Source organism: Galleria mellonella, unplaced genomic scaffold (genome assembly GCF_026898425.1).
Source record: "Galleria mellonella isolate WM207_F2 unplaced genomic scaffold, CSIRO_AGI_GalMel_v1 utg159, whole genome shotgun sequence".
NCBI classification, from domain to species: Eukaryota; Metazoa; Arthropoda; class Insecta; order Lepidoptera; family Pyralidae; genus Galleria; species Galleria mellonella.
The window spans coordinates 4,014,810-4,035,750 of record NW_026442004.1 but is presented as its reverse complement, the minus strand read 5'-3'; the positions used below and the strand labels follow the sequence as shown (position 1 = coordinate 4,035,750).

General features: G+C 30.6%; 2 protein-coding genes across 2 annotated transcripts; both read left to right on the top strand.

Annotated features, from left to right (window-relative positions):
* The first annotated feature begins 947 nt into the window (after nt 1–947).
* LOC128200148 (uncharacterized) lies at nt 948–20,630 on the top strand. The gene is made up of 4 exons (XM_052892555.1): nt 948–1,064; nt 4,671–8,811; nt 9,730–9,956; nt 20,285–20,630. The coding sequence occupies exons 2-4, from the start codon at nt 8,619–8,621 to the stop codon at nt 20,546–20,548; spliced, it is 684 nt and encodes a 227-aa protein (XP_052748515.1). The 5' UTR covers nt 948–1,064; nt 4,671–8,618; the 3' UTR covers nt 20,549–20,630.
* LOC128200137 (uncharacterized) lies at nt 13,553–17,070 on the top strand. The gene is made up of 2 exons (XM_052892485.1): nt 13,553–14,391; nt 14,916–17,070. Exon 2 carries the CDS (start codon nt 14,921–14,923, stop codon nt 16,370–16,372), a length of 1,452 nt encoding a protein of 483 aa, XP_052748445.1. The 5' UTR covers nt 13,553–14,391; nt 14,916–14,920; the 3' UTR covers nt 16,373–17,070.
* Nucleotides 20,631–20,941: the final 311 nt, after the last annotated feature.

The following is a 20,941-nucleotide window of genomic DNA, read 5'->3' as shown; positions in this document are numbered from 1 at the left end:
ACGAACCGACTAGATACTTCAAAAATGCAGATGGTACCTATATAAGGTTATGAAGGAAAAAAGATTGATATAAACTTTAATAATAAGATTTCGTTCTAGAAGGCAACGATAAAAGATATGAAAATGATTTTAAGCCGATTTTCTTGAATACATCTGTTTGGTACGCGTAATAAGAACAAATTATAATATATTTATTAAAAAGATATTGATATTGGTTGTCATTCTTAGTCATATAAAAAATAGATGTTAATAAATTATTTAAATTATTCTAAAAGTTTTAATGTGATTCACTTATACTTACCATAAATTCAATGCATTCCAGTATCAAATTTCGTACAATTGTTTCATCTAATTGCCGTGTGGTCCCGGTGTAGAATGGACCATTCCTTTATTTTCCGTGAGTATCGCAAAAGGTGACTAAGAGAAATTGTTGTATTAGCCGTTAACTATTGAATATATTCCCCCTAAGGGGGTTTTGCTAGTAGTTGCAACGCATGGCAGGCGAACTGGCAACCGCAGTTAGGTTTTGGAGATGTTTTAAGAGATACGCTGCTGCCCAACCCTCATCCCCTCTTAGTCGCCTCTTATGACATGCACGGGTAAGGAAGAGGTGGCGTGAATTTACAGGGTACAGAGGAATAACACCCAAGTCCTCAGGAAGGGCAACGCATGGGGGTATCAAAGGGCGGAACAGTATACTCTGTTGTGTCCATGGGACTGCTCATGTGTATAGGCGACGGTTACTACTTTCCATCAGGTGGGCCGTCAGCTTGTTTGCCATTTTAAGTTGTATAAAAAAAAATGTATGTATGTATAATGTATTTATTTTCTTTTTCCAGTCAAATTTATCAAAACGAGACTGCCTAAGAATAGAAGATTGTTGATGCTAAACAATTACACTTACAGTCAGCATTTCGATTTGCGTTTGGGGGTGCGCTACAGATGTACACAGGAGAAGTTGAAGTGTAAAGCTTCGGTGATCTATGACGAGAATACTGGAACACTGGTTAAAGTTAACGACAACCATAATCATGAACCGCCAGAGTACTTTTGTGACAAAGCAGGTTATTATATAAAATTGTAATTTAGTTAACGTTAAACTTTCACGTTGTTTACACATATTTTAAATACACTATCTAGATTTAACGCGATAAACTTTTAACCATATAAATAGTACCTACATACCTACTTCTGTATTGTCGACGTTTCCCAAGTCCTATTGTGACCACGACGCGATGTAATTCACGTCGAAACGTTGGCAATAAAGTAGCAGATACCTGCTTCTTTATTGCCAACGTAGTTAGTATTTACTTGCAAAAAAATTTCATAGCTTTAAGTACCGTTAGTGTATTTAAAATAGTAATTTGTCTGTCGTGGGTAAGGATGGCTCCAGATTCAGTACATTTCACGCTTGTGAAGTAATCACGCGATACACATGGGTCTGGAAACGTCCTGATTTTTTTTACATATTATTGTTGTATCTTATGGCTTTAGCTAGATTTGTTTTTGTTTTACATTAATATTAGCTCAATAGAATTTTTAGGTCAAACATTCTTTACTACTGGTTACGCATTATTACTAAAGAATGTAAGTAATAATCTATAGTAGTAATAAATATTGTTTAGCTTAGTAAACAAATTTATTACATTAATTTTATTTATATATTTTTATTTTTAGGAGTTTTTTTTTTGTCCTGACAACTCCAGTGTTAATTTTACTTTATTATGCAACTTCAGTGAGTTCTATCCTGAATCGTTTCTTCCAATTCTCCACACTACTAAAAATCCAGCTTAACTTGCGTTTGACTTGTATAATTTATTCTTTACTCCTTCTTTCTTTGATATTTTTATTAAGTTATTATGTATATTACCGTAGTTTTAACACCTTGCATCTTCTTAATTTAGTTATTTTTATAATATCTCATTTACACTTCTCAACTCAATACCTTCTCTTTTGTTGTTTTCCAGTCTAGTTTATCTTTCCCACTATTCAAAAACTCCATTTTATTTTTCTATTTCTGTTATTTCTTATCGTTAAAGCCATATATACTCCAAATGTTATTATATATAAACTTCTCACGGAATTCCTTTGATCCTATCCTTATATCCTTAAGGTAAATCTCCTATTATTTTACGCCCCTTTTGCGATTTTTATTATGGATCCAATGTCTAATACACACTTAGTATAATTTGCCATTCTACATCCTAGATTTGAAGATCTTAACGTTTCAGTCAAACAAATAATTGTATTGTTAAGAATTTTGTAAGTACACATTATATTTTAATGTAATAACTATCTATCGGATTAACTTACGTCTCTTATTGTCGAGAAAGCTCTACTAGTTTCGGGACCATCCGGGTCCTTAGTCATGAGTTTTTTCGACTAAAATACACATGAGTTAATCCGATAATTACTACATACAAAAAATTAAATTAAATTAAAAAATAATTAAATTTATTTTAATACTGCAAAGAATATTGGATTAATTACATATTTTTGTATAATTTAATAATCAATTTACAGTTGATTTCTTCATGACACCAAATAGCAAGAAAGTAGCGATGTATAAAGGACATTCGTATTACAGACAATGTCGCCTCAAGTCCGGGGAACGCTGGCTGTGTATTTTTCATACGAGAAAAGTTAAATGCAATGCTTATTTGGTTATTGATGTGAACGGTTTTGTATTAAAAGTAAATAATAATCATGCACATGATCCTGCGAAATTTTATCAAAGTAAAGAAGGGTATTATATAAGAATTTATTAAAAATACATGGCTTAGTCACTTGGGATAAAAATTAAATGTGATACTAAATTATATTTCAATCAAATTAGTCAGAATTGCCTCTATCCCGCGGCTTTACTCGCTTGAATTAGTGCATAAAGAGTCCTATGTGCTACGTTAGGATATATCCTACTCAAATACTAAATTTCATTTAAAATCGTTTAGCAATTTTTCGTGAAACAGTAAGAAACTTTCGTGTCTATAATTTTGATAGGATTATAGACACTTGCTCATCAACTTCATGTGCGGCACTTTCTCGCAAGTGTGCGAAATCCTAGAGCACTAAAAGGTCAGGATGCCATTAATAGTGTAACCCACATTGGTGTTTTTTGTAATAAATGGAATGGCAACTCCACCTGCGCTATCAGTTGACGCTGGCAGGATACCAGTGAGGTGGAAGGAGATTAGTTGGCCCATCGTGATAGATTGATCAAAAATTAACCACATAGTCTCCATGGATATCGCATGGTGGGTGACCTGTTACAGTATATTGCTAATACTGGATCCATTACATCTCGTTACTAACAATCCCTTTTCCCCAACCCTGGTGGTTAGCGGAGAAGCCAGTGCTCGTTGGCACATACGTTTGTCGATCCGCACGAGTGCCGCTCATGAAGTAATCGGGCTGCTACTACTAATGCAAATACATAGGATTAAATCAAAAGGTTCAGAAAATATTTTATTAATGTTCTTCGGGAAAGGTTTCCTTGAATTTTATTGCTATGTATCGGATTCTTACATTTTTCAGTCTTCGTAATCTTTCTTGCTTTATTACAAATTTTATTTGATTACCTTGTACATTTAAAAATAGATATTTACATAAAAATTATTTGACACTACGTAAGTTAAATTATGTAACAAATAATAAGTATTTTTTAAACCCATTATTTTAAATATTTTTAGTTGAATAACTATATCACATTTATATTATTTATTTATATACAAACCTAATTGATCAATTTTAATTTATAAAAATTTAATGCAATGATGTTTATACATACTGCACTTAATTTTTTATTTATAATTTAAAATTTACCAATTCATTTTGTATTAAATGTATCATTTTAGTAAATTATAGTTACTTTCTTTACAAATATTGAAATTAATAAATTTCTGACTGTAAATATAGATAATTTTGAATTGTTTGTATTAAAAAAGTGTTTATATGTATTTAAAAATCTTTATCAGTTGTCTATGTTGCATTGTATAAAGTTCTGATAATTTGGGACTAGATGGCGTTGTGTGTACTTTTTGTGTCCTAAATGATTTTTTTCCGCTCTAGTCGTATTCATTATCACGAACACAGAATATATTTTAATTATTTAACTTTCAAATGTATCATAAAATTAAGTTATACTTAAAAATATTGAATTTAATAAATTGTTGACTACAAATATTTGTATTAATGAATATGTACCAGAGGGAGATTTTGTACAAAAGTCGATTGCTTGGGTATCTCTGTCTCATTCGTATTTCAACTGTGAAGCAGTTGTGTTTGCATGGCTGTGTTTCGGTTTGAAGGGTGGGATATGGCGCGAATTTACTGCGTACAGAGGAATAACACCTGAGTCCTCGCAATGGCAACGCATGGGGCGTATCATGGGCGAAACAGTATACTCTGTTATGTACTGCTCATGTCTAAAGGCGACGGTTAAACTTTCCGTCAGGTGGGCATCAGGGCCGTCAGCTTGTTTGCCATTCTAAGTTGTATAAAAAAAATATATCACATTGTATTAGTCTGGATATATTATATATACGAGTATAATATGAAGGTATGTATTTATCAGTTATCTAATACCTACAGCAAAATGATTCTGCTTGGTTTATGTCTAGATGGCGCTGTTTATGTACTTTTCTTGTCCTCAATGAATGTTTTCGTTCTAGTCTTATTCATAATCACGAACGCCGGAAAGAAATTGGTGATGCGCAATAATTTTACGTACCGCAAACATTGCGAGTTGAAGTCTGGTGTGAGGTTGCAGTGTACCTCGAGTGTCTCGAAGCGTTGCAATGCCTACCTCATCGTGAATGCTCTAGGAAAAGTGGTGAAGTCCAACGAAGTCCACACACACCTCGCAGCTAATTATCACCGCACTGCCACTGGCGCGTACGTTAAGATTTAAAGGTATATTATTACTTCGGCCATATTGCTCGCAGAGTCAAGAAAACTTAAGAAGAATTACTGATAGTGAGCTTAGAAAACAAAAAAAATGTGAAGACCGAATACCAAATGTATAATAGGTGCAGGGAGCTTAGAAACTAAAAGATCTAAAGCTTCAATACTTTATAATAACAGTTAGCAATGGGTAAGAAAGCAAAAGATCTTAAAGAATACTAAAACGATGCTCAGATCAAGTATCGGGAAAACAATAGAAGCCTAGCCAAGAAGAAGTACACCAGGTAACGATTGTAACAAATGGAGGCAGTAAGAGTACATTGATGCTTTAAGATGGAGCCAAGATCAGCAATGTAAGATGGAGCCAAGATCAGCAATGAGAACATGATAAAAAGTACTACTGCGAGGGTGGAGTGTCAAGAGTTTCTAAATCATCTTTCTTGTACTTGAAGGTTTCAGTACTGATTTACCGAATGACGGCTCATCATATTCTCCGAAGTAAAGAGGGCAGAATGTAAAGTTATTTTAAATTGATGTTCGGCTTTCTTTTTTGAGGTGATGCCTAAAAGAATGGGTTCCCAATTTTATGTTTTTTGTGTGTATATATCACACAATATCTTCTTTCCTTACTCTAAATCTATTTTATTATAAATTATTATTTATATTTATATATTCATATCCACAGATCTTTTAATTTTAAATTTCGTTGTCGTGTTTTGTTGAATGTTTTTTGTGTGTATATATCACACAATATCTTCTTCCTTTACTCCAAATCTATTCTATTATAAATTATGATTTATATTTATACATTCATATCTATAGATCTTTTAATTTTATATTTCTTTGTCGTGTTTTGTTGAATGTCTTTTTTGTGTATATATCACACAATATCTTCTTCCCTTACTCCAAATCTATTTTATTATAAATTATGATTTATATTTATACATTCATATCTATAGATCTTTTAATTTTATATTTCTTTGTCGTGTTTTGTTGAATGTCTTTTGTGTGTATATATCACACAATATCTTCTTCCCTTACTCCAAATCTATTCTATTATAAATTATGATTTATATTTATACATTCATATCTATAGACCTTTTAATTTTATATTTCTTTGTCGTGTTTTGTTGAATGTCTTTTGTGTGTATATATCACACAATATCTTCTTCCCTTACTCCAAATCTATTCTATTATAAATTATTATTTATATTTATACATTCATATCCACAGATCATTTAATTTTGAATTTCTTTGCCATCTTAAAGATCTGATGATAATAAATCCAAATAGCTTCGAAGAGTCCATAAATTGTAATAAATATTTTAATGTATAATAATTATTATATCAATTATTGTTAAATGTTTATTAATATAATAAATGCTTGTTTACTGTCGTCGAAAAATATTGTATGAAATTAAAAATATCCTTCTATGCGTAATTGCGTAATTTTTTTAAATATATAATTACTGATTAATTTCAGTTATTGACTGCCCACTGCTGAAATATATTCTTCTTCTAGCCCTTCCCATAGATTGCCACAAGAACTGGCTCTAAACCATTCGCCATTCGATGTTAAAATGGTTAAGATAGCTTTACGGCTTTGAATATTTCCTTTTAGGCCATCTTTAATATCTATTACTCTTATTGAAATGAAAATTCTAATGATAATATTAATTAATATTATATTAATAATTATTATATATTAATTATTAATAATTATTAATTAATTATTATATAAACCATAATGTATCACCAACCATTACTAATATAAACGTTTCGAGGTTTATATTAGAGATAAAATATTCGGTAACACAATATCTGGCCAAATACTAGATTTAAAAAAAAATATTATAATATATTAAAATTATAAATGAATCGTTGTAAGGCAAATCCTTACTAATAGTATAAATGTGAAAGTGAGTTTGTTACCTTATTAACTCCTTAACGGCTTAATCAATTATTATGAAATTTGATGTAAACAGAATATGGGAGTAGCATATAGGCTATTTTTTATTCCAGACAGTAAATATCGGTCATGTGGAGGAAGTCGAGGATAAAAGTTAGTATTAACCCTTAAAAGCCTGATTTTTTAAATCAAATTCATAAATATATTACCTATATACCTTTTACTGTGTTTACTAATTGGGAAAAATAGTAAAAAAAATCAAAAGGATATTTTTATATATTTATTTAAAAAAAAACATTTGGTAACATGTAAACAGCCAAATATATAAAATAAAATCGATTGTAGGCGTCTAATGCGACTTATAACCCCGGTATCAAATTTGAAACTTCAGGTATTTAAGGGTTAAAAGAATAAAGGCTGACGAATCCATTGGTTTTGTGTAAATAGACTTCGGTAATCATTTACTGTCAGGTGAACCGCAAGCTAATATAGCTGATAATTATGATTTCTTTTATTTTAAAGTAAAAGAAGAAAATATAGAGAACACTTAAAAAATAACCTTTAATGAAAAGTGGCTTTCAAAAGGCGGTTTATATTAGCGATTACGTCGCCATTGAACTGAACTGATTTTCACAAAATTGGTTCAGGATTGGCCGGTATCGGAATAAATGACTATCCCTTTCATCTCTGGTTTATACAACGACTAGCTTTTTCCCGCAACTTTGTTCACGTGACCGGACATGTTCACTTACTCTGGAATAAAGAAAATTATAAGTAAGTACTGATTTGATTTGATTTGCATCAAGTAAAATATTTTTAACTAAATCACTCGCCACTCGTATGCACTATTGAAGCCATGGACTTAGTATACTGTACTACGCACTAAATTGAAGCAGTGCGAATAAAGCTTAATATAACTAACGCTTGGTCTTAATATTATATAGATAGATTATATATTGAGCCTCAAAAACGGATTAACTTTTTGTCAGCTAATTGTCAAATTAACTGACTTGTTTTTTATTAGTATTCTACGTACTTATACAATGTATCTTGACGTTTAATTTTTTAATCAATAAAATTAATTTTTGTGCATTAAAAAGGTACAGAATATAATTAATAATATGAGACAAAATAAATATAGAAGTTATAAAGGAAGCACTTATAACTATTTATCACGTAAAATTGTATGAAAAAGTTGACCCGTTTTTCTCGATGCTTTTGTATGGAGACACTCTATTTATATAATCTAAGACTAGGAATAATAGTAATAATTGAATCTAGAAGTGTTGATTTTAGTTTTAATACGATAAATTACTAGCACACCCCGGACATAAAAAAACGCCACGATCCGTGATTGTCACAACTACATGTAACGTCTGTACATGTTAAGATGTGTGCGTGTGTAGTTAGGGATAGCACGCCCTTCGATGTATTTTATAATCTCGATTGAGATGCGACGTTTATTCTCTTCAAACCTCATAAATAATATACCCTATCCTTCTCTGACATTGGCGGCTATTATAGCGTAGACTAGAGACATACATTAGAGTATGGGAGCTATAGCGTACTTCATAGGGGGTGAGGTCAGATCTCCTTTATGGGGTAGATTTACGTTCAGTAGTGGATAGTTAACGGCTGAAATGATGATGATGATAATGGCGGCAGGAATGTCTATACTGTACTACTTCAGTACTATTATACTGTGCTGCTAGTTTAGTATCTACAAAAGGATAATATTATAAAAAATAGTTCTTCATTTACAGCTGCACATACATACATTCAAACAAATAGTGGGAAAATACTACTTATGCTTGACCAGTTCCCATATTCCAAGCACCAAAAGTTGGTGGATGGCGCCCAGAGATGGCGTTGCACGATACGTCATTGTAAAGCTCACGTCATAACGAATCGTAAGGGTGTTATTATTAAATGTCAAAATTCACACGACCATAAACCGATGCAGTATGTATGCACACAAGGAGGTCTCTATGTTAGAGTGTGAATTCCATTAGATACTTTTTTATGGATGGTCGCACGGGTGGACATTTTTACATTTTAAAAAATGGCCATTAAAGGTTTATAACTTAAAAATTTATGTTTTTTATTTCTATATAACATCTAGGTCTATGTAAGTGTAAATTCTTTTACTACTACCTTTTTCTTACCGTATTCCTTTATTCATGAAAACTAGAACCTTCTAAAACCTATTTTTACTATTGGTGCATTTTGTCACTTAAATTAAGAATGTACCTAAAAAAAAATGTTAAATATAAAAAAAAATTGATTTGAAATGTAGATAAAACTTAACAAAAACGAACTTTAATAAGTGAAACTTTATATAATGAAACTCTTATTATTTATTGATGAATGTAGTCTTATATTATGGATAATCTAATAAATAAAAAAGTCAAAATAAATTGTCGAAAATTTTATATTGTTTGTCTGCGAATTGTAAAGGTATTACTATTTTTATATAGCTGTAGATGTATTCATAGAATGAGGCGAAAATTATCTATGACCTTCATTCCAAATACAACGTATGTATGCTAAACATGGCAATTTGTTGAATCTTTAAAACTTAAGAAATAACAAATAAATTCTATTTACATTATTTATTGTCAATGTTTGTGAAGACGTTTCCAAGTTTATTAATCATTAACTCTCAGACGCCTGAACGGATTGTAATGATATTTGGTACATAGATGGGTCAAATTATAAATATACACATAATATTAGTTCTAATTCATTCCAATTTCACTAAAATGAGTGTAAAAATTAGGATAAAAGAAGAAGAAGAGAGACTTAATTTTAGTGTGTGACTTTACAATATTCATGTATTCCTTAATCTATAATATTAATAATGCAATTATTTTATTCAAAGTTAAATGTAATATGAAAAGTGCATTTATATTTTACAGCAACTATGATTCTTACGAACAATGGCAAACATTTATTAATGTTCAACCAGTACGTGTACTGCAAGCATTGCAATCAGAAACAAGGTATACGATGGAAGTGCACAAGGAACGCATCGCGCAACTGCAATGCGTATGTGATTGTTAATGACGCGGGTATAATTGTTAAAGGAAAAGGCGTTCACACACACGAGCCTCCCAAGTATCACAGGAATCTGGACGGGACTTATGTTAGACTTTAAAGAAGATTCTTTTTTACGGTCCAGTCAATGTACAGTGTTTATAAATATGCAAAAATATACAGGGATTATTGGCAAATAGAATAAAAAAAATATTTAACAGCTTGTTGAAACGATTTTTTTTTCGGGTACCTTTTATGGTTGATACATTTCAAGAGGTACACGTTCATAAACTAAAGTATAACTATGTATTTGATCTATATTTCTTTCTTTTTTATTATTATTTTTTTAGTGGTATTTCGCGGCGCACTTTTGGCCACAATAGAATATCAGTGTTTTGCTCTTTTTAGGGCAAAGCAAAAAGCTGAGTTGTGGCCATTTTGCATTACTGTGGCACACGCATGAAGAAAAAAAATTTTATTATGTATTCTGATTATGTTTTTGGTTTTATTTTTTTTTAATCTTTTGTACATGTATCTTTTTTATCTTTTTTCACATTGTTTTTGTATCTTTTGCTGTTTGTGTGCTGTGCTGTAAGTTATGCAAATAAATTATCTATCTATCTATCTATCTAATATTCAATAGTGACACTTTTGTGATTATCACTGTATAATTTTGTATATTTGTGATATGTAAATAATCATGTAAACTCTAAAAGAAATACGAGATAAGAAAATTACCTTTAATTTTGATAAATGTTTAATTCTAGTATATTTTTTTATTTTGATTAGCTTTTTTATATACAATATACATTGACTACGTCCAGATTCTGCACTGTCACGAAATATCTTTTTTTAGTAATAATTAAAAAATAACATGTGAACATTATTAATGTCTTATTTGCAATATAATTTTGGTAATATAGTATAGTACCTTAAACAACTAAAAGAAAAATAAAAAGTAATAGATTTCAAATTATTTTTATACTTTAACTGTTCTTCTTGAAAGTTGTTTTAAATTTTCGCTTTTACAATAGCACTTTTTTAATCGTATCTCTCACTTTTAATTTAAGAGTTTCCTCTTGTCGGTGCAACTAATTCATTAATTTTCTTCTAGCTAGCTCTATTCTATGTCATAATACGATGTGACGCATAGTGTTTCTTTTATCTGTTCCATGTAGTAATTCCTAGGTCTTCCCCTTCCTCTTATGCCCTCTATTTTTCCTTCAATTATGCTCTTTAAAAACTCATGTCGTACGAGTATAAGGTGGCCCAGAATTTTGCCTCTTCTACTTTCTATTGTTTATTTGTTTATTTTGTTTGTTTTTATTATTGTTCTTTTCTCATTCACCCTTTTCAAGACTTCCTCATTCGTTACTTTTTCTGTCCAGCTTATCTTTTCCATTCTCTTCCATGTTCACATTTGAACCGCCTCATTCCTTGTCATCGTTTCCGTTGTTACTAAATCCAGTTTACCACTTACAAAGCAAAATTACCATATACACGTTATTTAACCACCATATCGTTAATTAATTACAGTATCATGTGATTTGAAATGCTTTAAATTTCTTTTAACCATTTACAAAGGAAAGTCTCAATTCGGCTATATTATTTTTTGTTTGTTACCTCATAATTCTGTTAGTTATTAACCGTTTTGTATAATTGTTTTTGCATTATTTGCATTATTATTTTATACAAAACAACTGTTTTTGCCACCATTAAAATTGGGTTTTTTTATATTATTATTATTGTGTAACACAATCTTATTTTTTTTTTGGGCTCAAAAAAGGATCTTTTATTTTAAATTATTTATGTAAATTATATGATACATTATATGAAAATTATTACTAGATTATGTTTTGTTGTACAGCATGTAAAATGATTCAGACGAATGTTGGAAGAACACTACTTCTGCATAACGAGTACCCATTTTCCAAACACCAAATATTGAAGTCTGGTGCTCAGAGGTGGCAATGCCCGAAACGCCCCTGTAAGGCCTACGTAATAACCGATCACCAGGGTTTTGTTTTTAAATTTAAATACTCACACAACCATGAGCCGGCGCGGTATGTACACACAGATGATGGTATTTATGTGAAAGTGTAACGTGTAAGTTAGATAACAAGAAAAAACTGACCTAAATATATATATATATATATATATATATATATATATATATATATATATATATATAATGGAGACGACCTTCGTAGAGCTGTGATAGACACGTTGCTTTTCGCAATAAGGTCTCGGTTCGATATCTAATCAAGCCAATTTAGAAAAAGAATTATTTTTAATTATATATTTATTTATTATTATCTTTTTTTAAATCTCCAGACTTATGTCTGGTTGTACTGGGTTGTGCCTTTAGATATTAAATTCATTATTATAATACCTATGTATCATTTATAATAATTAGATCATATTTTTAATGTAATCTACATATACAGCATAAATTATATATCACCCATATCATATATGTATATCACCCGAACGAAATGGATATGTAGTTACACTTTGCAATAGAACATACAGTAATACTAACCTATCTGTACATACATAGATTGCTAAAACATAACTTTCTCTTTGGATTTGCCGTAGTTTGGTAAAATTTGTATTTTGTATTACGAATATTAAAAAAAAAACATTACTTTTGCATTGTTGACATACAGTTTTAAGTAGATTGGATATGTTCATTTGTATCAGAAAACGCTGCAGTGAAATAATTATACTAGTATATATATATATGAATCAAGATATTCTTTAAATAAATTCTGCATTTGTTATGTTTTTTCTTTTGTAGTTATATTTTATAAAATCAAGATTTCCATTTCAAAATACTAAAATAATTAAAGTCAAAAACTTTTCCATTCCAAGTAAAATGCCATAAACCTATATCTTACAAAGGTCTTTTCTCCTTCACATTGCATAATACATAAATTGTTATTTTTAATAATATATTTTTAATTTGAATTAAAAAACCGTTTGGTTCCAAGTACAGATGGGCAAAGCACCGGGTTTAAACCCGGTGCTTTGGTAAAAAACCAATAAACACCCATAAACTCCCATAATCACCCAAAAAAATAGGTTTTTACGTATTTTTTTGAAAATATGTAAGTAATACCAATAAATTATTTTTATAAATTGTATTGATCAATTCTACAATATTAAATAAAACGTTAACTAATAATATTTCAGGAAATTTTAAAAATCTATATATAATAAAATGAAAGTAATTAATTTTCAGTGTTTTCATGTTGCAGTTGATCAACATGTTGGCCTTTTGCTTCCCGTAGATACTTTAAAATTTCTTCATAACACCTCGTTCGCACACATGGCCGTATATATTTAAATTCTTGAGCCACTAACAGTCCGAAATACTCATTTCTTTTATCCTCTTCTCCATAAATTAAGCATTTAGAACAGTTTGTTTCTTCTTTCAGTAAATTTTCTTTTACTTTATCCTCGTTTTTTTTCTTTGTTGCGACGACGCTGGGTAAATCATCTGGACACTGGGTCTCACTATCGCCAAATATATTTGGAGATCGGCTTCGGCTACGGCTTGGCAGACATTTTTTTCTTTCTACAATTTTAAATTAAATTTATTAGAATAAATGCTTCGAACACACGCGATCTAAGTACCTTTTGTGTTTATTATACCTTACCTACCTAGGTATAAAAAGAGTCCTTACGTAGATTTTCTTTTATTAACTGTTTTATACGAAGATCTTGATCTCTCAAATTAGCATCCATTTTACTTCCAGTGATTATCAACTAAATTAATAATCCACAAAGTATTAAATAACGTTTTTATGAAATATTTAGCACAAAAACAATACCCTTTAAATATCGATCGTCAGTAACTGTGGCTGACTTACCTATATTCTAGCAAGCAGGACTGCCAGATGTGAAGGGGAAATCCCCAATAAATTGTTGCATGTGACTGATGATGTGAGCATGTTCGTTTCATAATAAAAATGTTGCCAGGTAACCAAAAAGTCGTATGTTTTTGTGCGAATTACGATCATAATCTTTACGATCGTACATTAAAAAATAGACAAATAATAGTATGAGTACGATTTAAATCGTATATCTGTCAACCCTGCTAGCAAGACAGCGACAAAATCACGTTGCATAACAATGTAGCCCAAGCTTATATCTTATGAAATATACGGAAGAGATACGGACTTAGAAAAAACAGAAATGTTGTTCTTTGTGGAAGTCATTGATGAAATTCTATGTATTTTAGCCCGCAAACTTTCTTCAAACAAAAACAGCGCCATCTAGTATCGAGTTCTGTAATTATCTCTTTGTTTATGGATTTGAAGTAAGACCGCCACGCATGCAATACATTATGACTGGGGATTCCCCTATTCGTCGACGCTGAATATGAGGCGACGACAATCACTGTCAAACGTGTTCACTATTACTCTGACTCTGGTAACGTGACTTCCTGGTAACGTGTTAGGTAGGAAAAGCAGTAAAAAAGTGCATATTAAGGGAGCAGATTTGAAATAATATTTATACTTAACAAGAAATAATTAAAGGTAAGTGGATTTTTGAATGATACAATTATATCATGATCACTTAACAATTTTAACTTAAAATTAGATGTATTATTACAAGCTTTTATTTAGCTTGCGTTATGTAAATAAAAGTATGTAGGTATGTTCGTATGTTGATGCAATTATCCTCAATCCTCAACCGACTGGGATAAAATTTTCCATACACGTTTATTTTGGATGATAGTGCATAGTTAGCTGAGAGTCGTCATTGGATAATAATGGTGGATAGCCTAAGATGTGTACTAGATATTTATTTTTAACATAATATGCGTAAGTACCTAATCGAATTAAAGAAGTTGCTGAGAAAAATACAGAACAATACGATAATAAACTAGCGTCTGCGTTTAATCCTCCGAGGAGATGTAATTTTACAAAGGTTTTTTGTATTTATTTTATTATTTTTTTAATAAATTTATTGTAAATAACAAGAAATAATCATTGTAAAAAAATAGGCACTCTATTGTTGAATTTTCGTCAGACCAACTAATCATCGTTCATTTTTTTAGGTTCAATGGGGAGACCTAAAGATTTACGCATATGGGAGCACTACCGTACTTTACCAAACAAGTCTGTTTCTTGCAAGCTTTGTAATAAGGTCTACAAATTCAGTAATGCTGCCAAAATGCTTCAACATCTTATCACTTGTCCAAAATCTCCAGAAACATTAAAATACTCTATGAAACTTATAAAAGATAGCTCGTCCAAAACCAAAATGTCTGGACTGTCAGAGATAGAGACAAATGATTCTTTTATAAGCCCCTCGTCGTCTGCTAACACTACAATAAATGCTGAGTTTCAAGACACCGATGATCATATAAAAACAGAATTAGCGAGAGCTATATTTGTAACAGGGACGCCATTATCGATGGTGCAACATCCTTTATGGATACAATTTTTCGAAAAATTGCAACCAAAATTTAAAATACCTTCACGTAAAGCTTTAGCGACAAAATACTTAGATAAAATATATAGAGAAATGCGTTTTGAGTTAAATGAGGAACTAAATGCTTGTAGTTACTTACACCTTCAGTGCGATGGCTGGTCTAATTTAAGAAATGAAGGAATAATAAACTTTCTTATATCAAAACCTCAACCTGCATACGTTAAAAGTTTGAATACAGAAAGTAATCCTCACACTAGTGAATACCTTAGCCAAGAAGTTGAAAAAGTAATGAAAGTGTATGGAGCAAATAAGTTTCTTGTACTTATTGGCGATAACGCTAGAAATATACAAAAGGCATTCGAATTAACAAAACTCAAATATCCACATGTTGTTCCTCTCGGTTGCTGTGCACATATCCTTAACTTGTTGTGCCAAGATATTGTAAAGATACAAGAAGTAACTGTGTTTATTATGCAAGCCATAAATATAATAAAAACTGTTAAAAGGAGTCAACGATTAAGTTCCTTGTTGATAAAATCAAGGCAGGGTGAAGATTCTACACAAACACTAAAATTGCCTTGTGCTACAAGATGGGGAAGTCATGTTACTTCGTTAAAAAGTTTGAAAGCAAATAAGATAGCTTTGCAAATATTAACAGTTAGAGAAGATGTGGTAATTTCAAGAGATATTAAAGATTTAATTCTAAGTGATGATTTCTGGACGAAGACAGGGGAATGTATAAGTATTTTGGAACCAGTCACTGAAAGCATATTTTACTTAGAGAGCGACCAGAATCGTTTGCATCGCACATACATTACATTTAGAGATGTACAAGCTAAGATACGTTTTGCATTAAATGAGATTTCGACATTGAGCGAAGAAAGCAAACAGCAGATTCTAACATCAGTATCTTCAAGATGCAATATGGCAATGAGGCCAATACATTTTGCAGCATATATTCTAGACCCCAGGACTCTATCGAACTTACTCAAGAGGAAGAACTTAAGGGTATGGATTTATCTACAATTTAAGCCAACACTTAAGTTTGTCAAATGTAATGGCAGATTTGGCGTGTTATAAAGCTAAAGAAAACTTTTGGGCCAGAGGATTTGTATGGAGCTCATTAGATAGCATTGAGCCCCTAATATGGTGGAAAGGTATTTGTGGTTCCACTGAGTTAAGCAAAGTAGCGATTCGTATTCTATCAGCTCCCTGTACTTCGGCAGCCACTGAGCGTTCCTTTAGTATCCAAGGCTACATACATAATAACAAAAGAAATCGACTTACAACTGAAAGAACTGAAAAAATTTCATTCATTTGTTATAACTGGAATCTTAAACATAAAGCTGAATGCGAGGACATTCAGTTTAATGAAAAAATACCTTAGAAGCTTTCATTGAGCAAGTAAATGAACATAACAGTTTAGACGAAATAGAGCCTATCGAACCTATACAATTCATCGCTTGTAATAACTCTGAATCTGACAGTGATTGACTGTAGTTTTACATTTTACTTTCATCTCTTTCTTAATAAACTCAAAATCAAATTAAAAGTTTTTTATTCTGTAGGCTGCATAATAATATTGTCTATGTCCAGTATAGTGGACGTCTTGCGGCTGAGATGACGATGATGAAGTACAAAATCATAAACACCCAAAAATTTGGGTGTTTATGGGGTTTAAACCCAATAAACCCAAAACACCCGGTTTTTACCCACCAGACTTTAAACCCACCCAGGTGGATTGCCCATCTCTAGTTCCAAGTAAAATGCAATGTACCTAACAAACGTCTTTCTTTACTTCCCGTCATAAAATAGAAAAAAAATGTTATATTTATTTTTTATTATTGTAATTTTTAAATTTAAATTTAGAAACTGGATTCGAAATGGAACGTAAGTATTGTAAAACAAATATCTAACGAACGTACTTTTTTACAGCAACTATGATAGTCACAACTAATGGCAAACATTTGTTGATGTTCAACCAACACGTGTATTACAAACTGGGTACACAGATACACGGGACGCGATGGAACTGTACAAGGACTTCGTCGCGCCAGTGTACCGCGTATATGCTTGTGAGCAAGGATTCGAAAATAATTGTCAAAGGCCACGATGTGCATACGCACCCGCCTCCCAAGTACCATCAGAACGCCGATGGGACTTATGTTCTCTTGAGATCCAAGGATAAGTAATGGTTTCTCTATGACTAGTTTTTACCTGTGACTTCGTTCGCGTGATGGAAACAAAAAATGCTCATGTCTTTCTGCAACCCAAACAATACATGTAATTAATTGAAGAACATAAGATATACTGATTGATTAAGCTGTCTAAGCCTCAGAGATAATATAATAATTAGAACCATTTTGCGTAATTTTATGTGATCAATTAATGGATAAGGATAGAAATTTATTTACTTATATGCTTTTGTACATTCGCTTTTTATATAAATATCAGATTATAACGAAAATGTACACAGACGGTCTTATCCATTGAAAGGATTTCTTTTAGTCAACCTTGAGAAACCGAATGTAGAAAATATCTATATATATAAAGCATATATATATATATATATATATATATATATATATATATATATATATATATATATATATATATATATATATATATATATATATATAATAGTAGCTGTGTAATTAATAACAGAATATAGATAAATAAAATTATAAAACAAGTACATATATATGTATATATGTGTGTGTGTATTATATAGGAACTGTTTTCTCCGTGGATATGGCACTAGAGTGAAACTTTTTCACCGTGCAATTTGTATTTATTCGTGCCATATCTCTATAAAAAAAGGATGATTTTTTTCTTATCAATCATAATAAGTATTTTCAAATATTATAAAATTTCATCAGTTTTTCTGGCTGTAATGAAACATCCACTAAACATATTAATGAACATGAAAAAAATCCTATACATAGGGGCATAGCCAAACACCTTCTTGTATTAATAATAATATAATAAAACAAAAGTATTTGAAGAGAAAACAGGGGAATACGAATTAATTTATGATTTTGGCTGTTTTTCATTTATTTACCAAGAAGAGCCTTAGTTGTTCCTTACTTCCAAAGCTGGGTATAGTACGACAACATTAAATTTGCAATATACATATTTCTCAAAAATCCCGACTGAGTAATTTAATTAAAATACACGGATATTTAATACCTTCATTTAAATATTTATGTACTTCAACTTAATTTTGTATGGACTGATACTTTTATTATTTTAAATAAGCCCACGATAGTAAGTCTAAAATATGAAGTTAAATAAGAAGTAAAATATGAAATTCGAATAAAATAGATAATTATAATATTTGTTTATTATTTTATTATAAGAAGGGCCAAAATAAAAGTACCCGTAACCGGCGAGCGTGTATGAAAATATTGATGCATGTAGAAGAAGCGAAACAGGTTTGTTTTAATCGAAGCATTTGGCGTTCCATTGTTTCTGCCTACCCTTATGGGAGACAGGCGTGGCAGATATGTATGTATGTATTATAATATTTGTTCCATTATAAAAAAAAAGTACGAATTTATTTTTAATGTTGTTAGTATGATCTTATCTATGTAGTAATTTTATTTTTAAATGAAACGTTAGATAATAAAATTTAAATAATTGTTTTTTTTAATTATAAATAATAAGTGTTTTTTTTACTTATAATGATATATACATAATATAAAAATTGTCAAAAATGTACCTGTTCCATTATTATTAACATCATAGTAGTGTATAGTTAATAAGCAATACCTACTGACTTCAAATACTAGTGAAAATCACTTCTAACTTCCTTTTGAATGCTATAAGAGTTAATAATATTTACATCAATATATTGGAAATACCAGAGGGAGACTTTGTACAAAAATCGTTTGCTTGGACACCTCTGTCCCATTCGTGTTTCAACCGTGAAGCAGTTATGTTTGCATGGCTGTGTTTCAGTTTGAAGCGTGGGATATAGCAGTGAATTTACAGGGTACAGAGGAATAACACTTGAGTCCTAAGGAATGGCAACGCATTGGGGGTATCACGGCCGAAACAGTGTAGTATAGACATAACAATGCCCATGATACTGCTCATGTTTATAGGCGACGGTTACCACTTTCCATCAGGTGGGCCGTTAACTTGTTTGCCATTCTAAGTTGCATAAAAAAATTAATATGAAAGCCAAGTGCTTCTTTTAATTTAATTAGAAAGAAAACATTTATTGCCAACAACAAAAAAGTTACATAAATTATTAATTTAAAAAAAAAAACTTTACATTTGTTATTGCCAACGTGGTCACCACTCGGCATGTGCTGCAGCAATTTAATTGCTACAGCGCTGATATTCTGTGGTGCCCATGCTTTCTATTAGGTTTCAATCAATTCAGAATCACCTAATATATTACGTGACTCCAGTAAAATTTTGCCCATGTAAGATATTTACGGTTAACCCTCGATTAAAGGTATATAAATAAATAAATACCTTTGGGATTCACCAATAGATTATATTTATATAATCTTTGCAATGCTATAATTAATATAACTATCAATTTATTAATTTAAATCTATAGTTGCTATTCTCCTTATGTTTATAATAGTGAATGTTGTTGTGTATCTTGATTATCTATGGTCGAGGACCAATAAGACATCTGTGGGAGAGATGGAAAGACGAATATAAAATGGATCACCTGTCAGATTTAAATAAATAAAACTACTGAATAACAATTTTTCATTCATAATTATAACAAATGTAATGCAGTTAGTAATTATAACAAATGTAATGGAGTATAAAATGATGCTGTGTTATGTAATATTTATTTTATTAATGTATTGATTTGTGTTCTGTGATTTGTATTTGCTATAAATAAATAAATTAACACTAGAGAGAAAGAAATATTTATTTAGTGCTTAATTTCACATTGGTTTGGTTAATTATTGGTTAATTGATTAATTTTCCTATTAAGACAACAATATTACTAGTACTTATTAGATTATGTGGTATGTCTTTTCAGCTAACTTTATTCATACGAGTAAGGGCCATTTGTTCGTAATGATAAACGGGTATACATTTGGAAAACATTACAAGATAAGGACAGGAATGCGGTGGCAGTGCACACAAAGCCATTCAAGAGCTTGCAAGGCGTATATTGTGTTGGACAGTGGTGATCGTATTATAAAATCAATAACTGAACATTCCCACGACCCCCCGAAGTACCATTATTGCCCTAAAAATAATAGTTATACGAGATTTTAAATTAAACCAGTATCATATATTAACACTAATTACATTATAATTAAAATTAATATTTTAATAAACTGATCAAAGTACCTCAACATTTTTTATTTATTTACTTAAAAAATAATATAAAGATATAAGTAAATAATATAAATTACACTTATGGAGTACAAAAGGCGCTTTTATCGCTAAAGCAATCTCTTCAATATAACCTTAGGATAGAGAAGAAAAAATAAAGACAGTATCTATTTGGCGCAAGAAATGTAATCGTACATTTATAGTTCATGGAATTTATAGTTTTTTTTTTTTTATGTAGTATCTTCTTAAGAATCGTTGATATTTCAAATTCTAGATTTGTTAAAGGTCTCTTGTTCACTTGCTTAATGATTTCCTATCAAACAGTTTGATTTA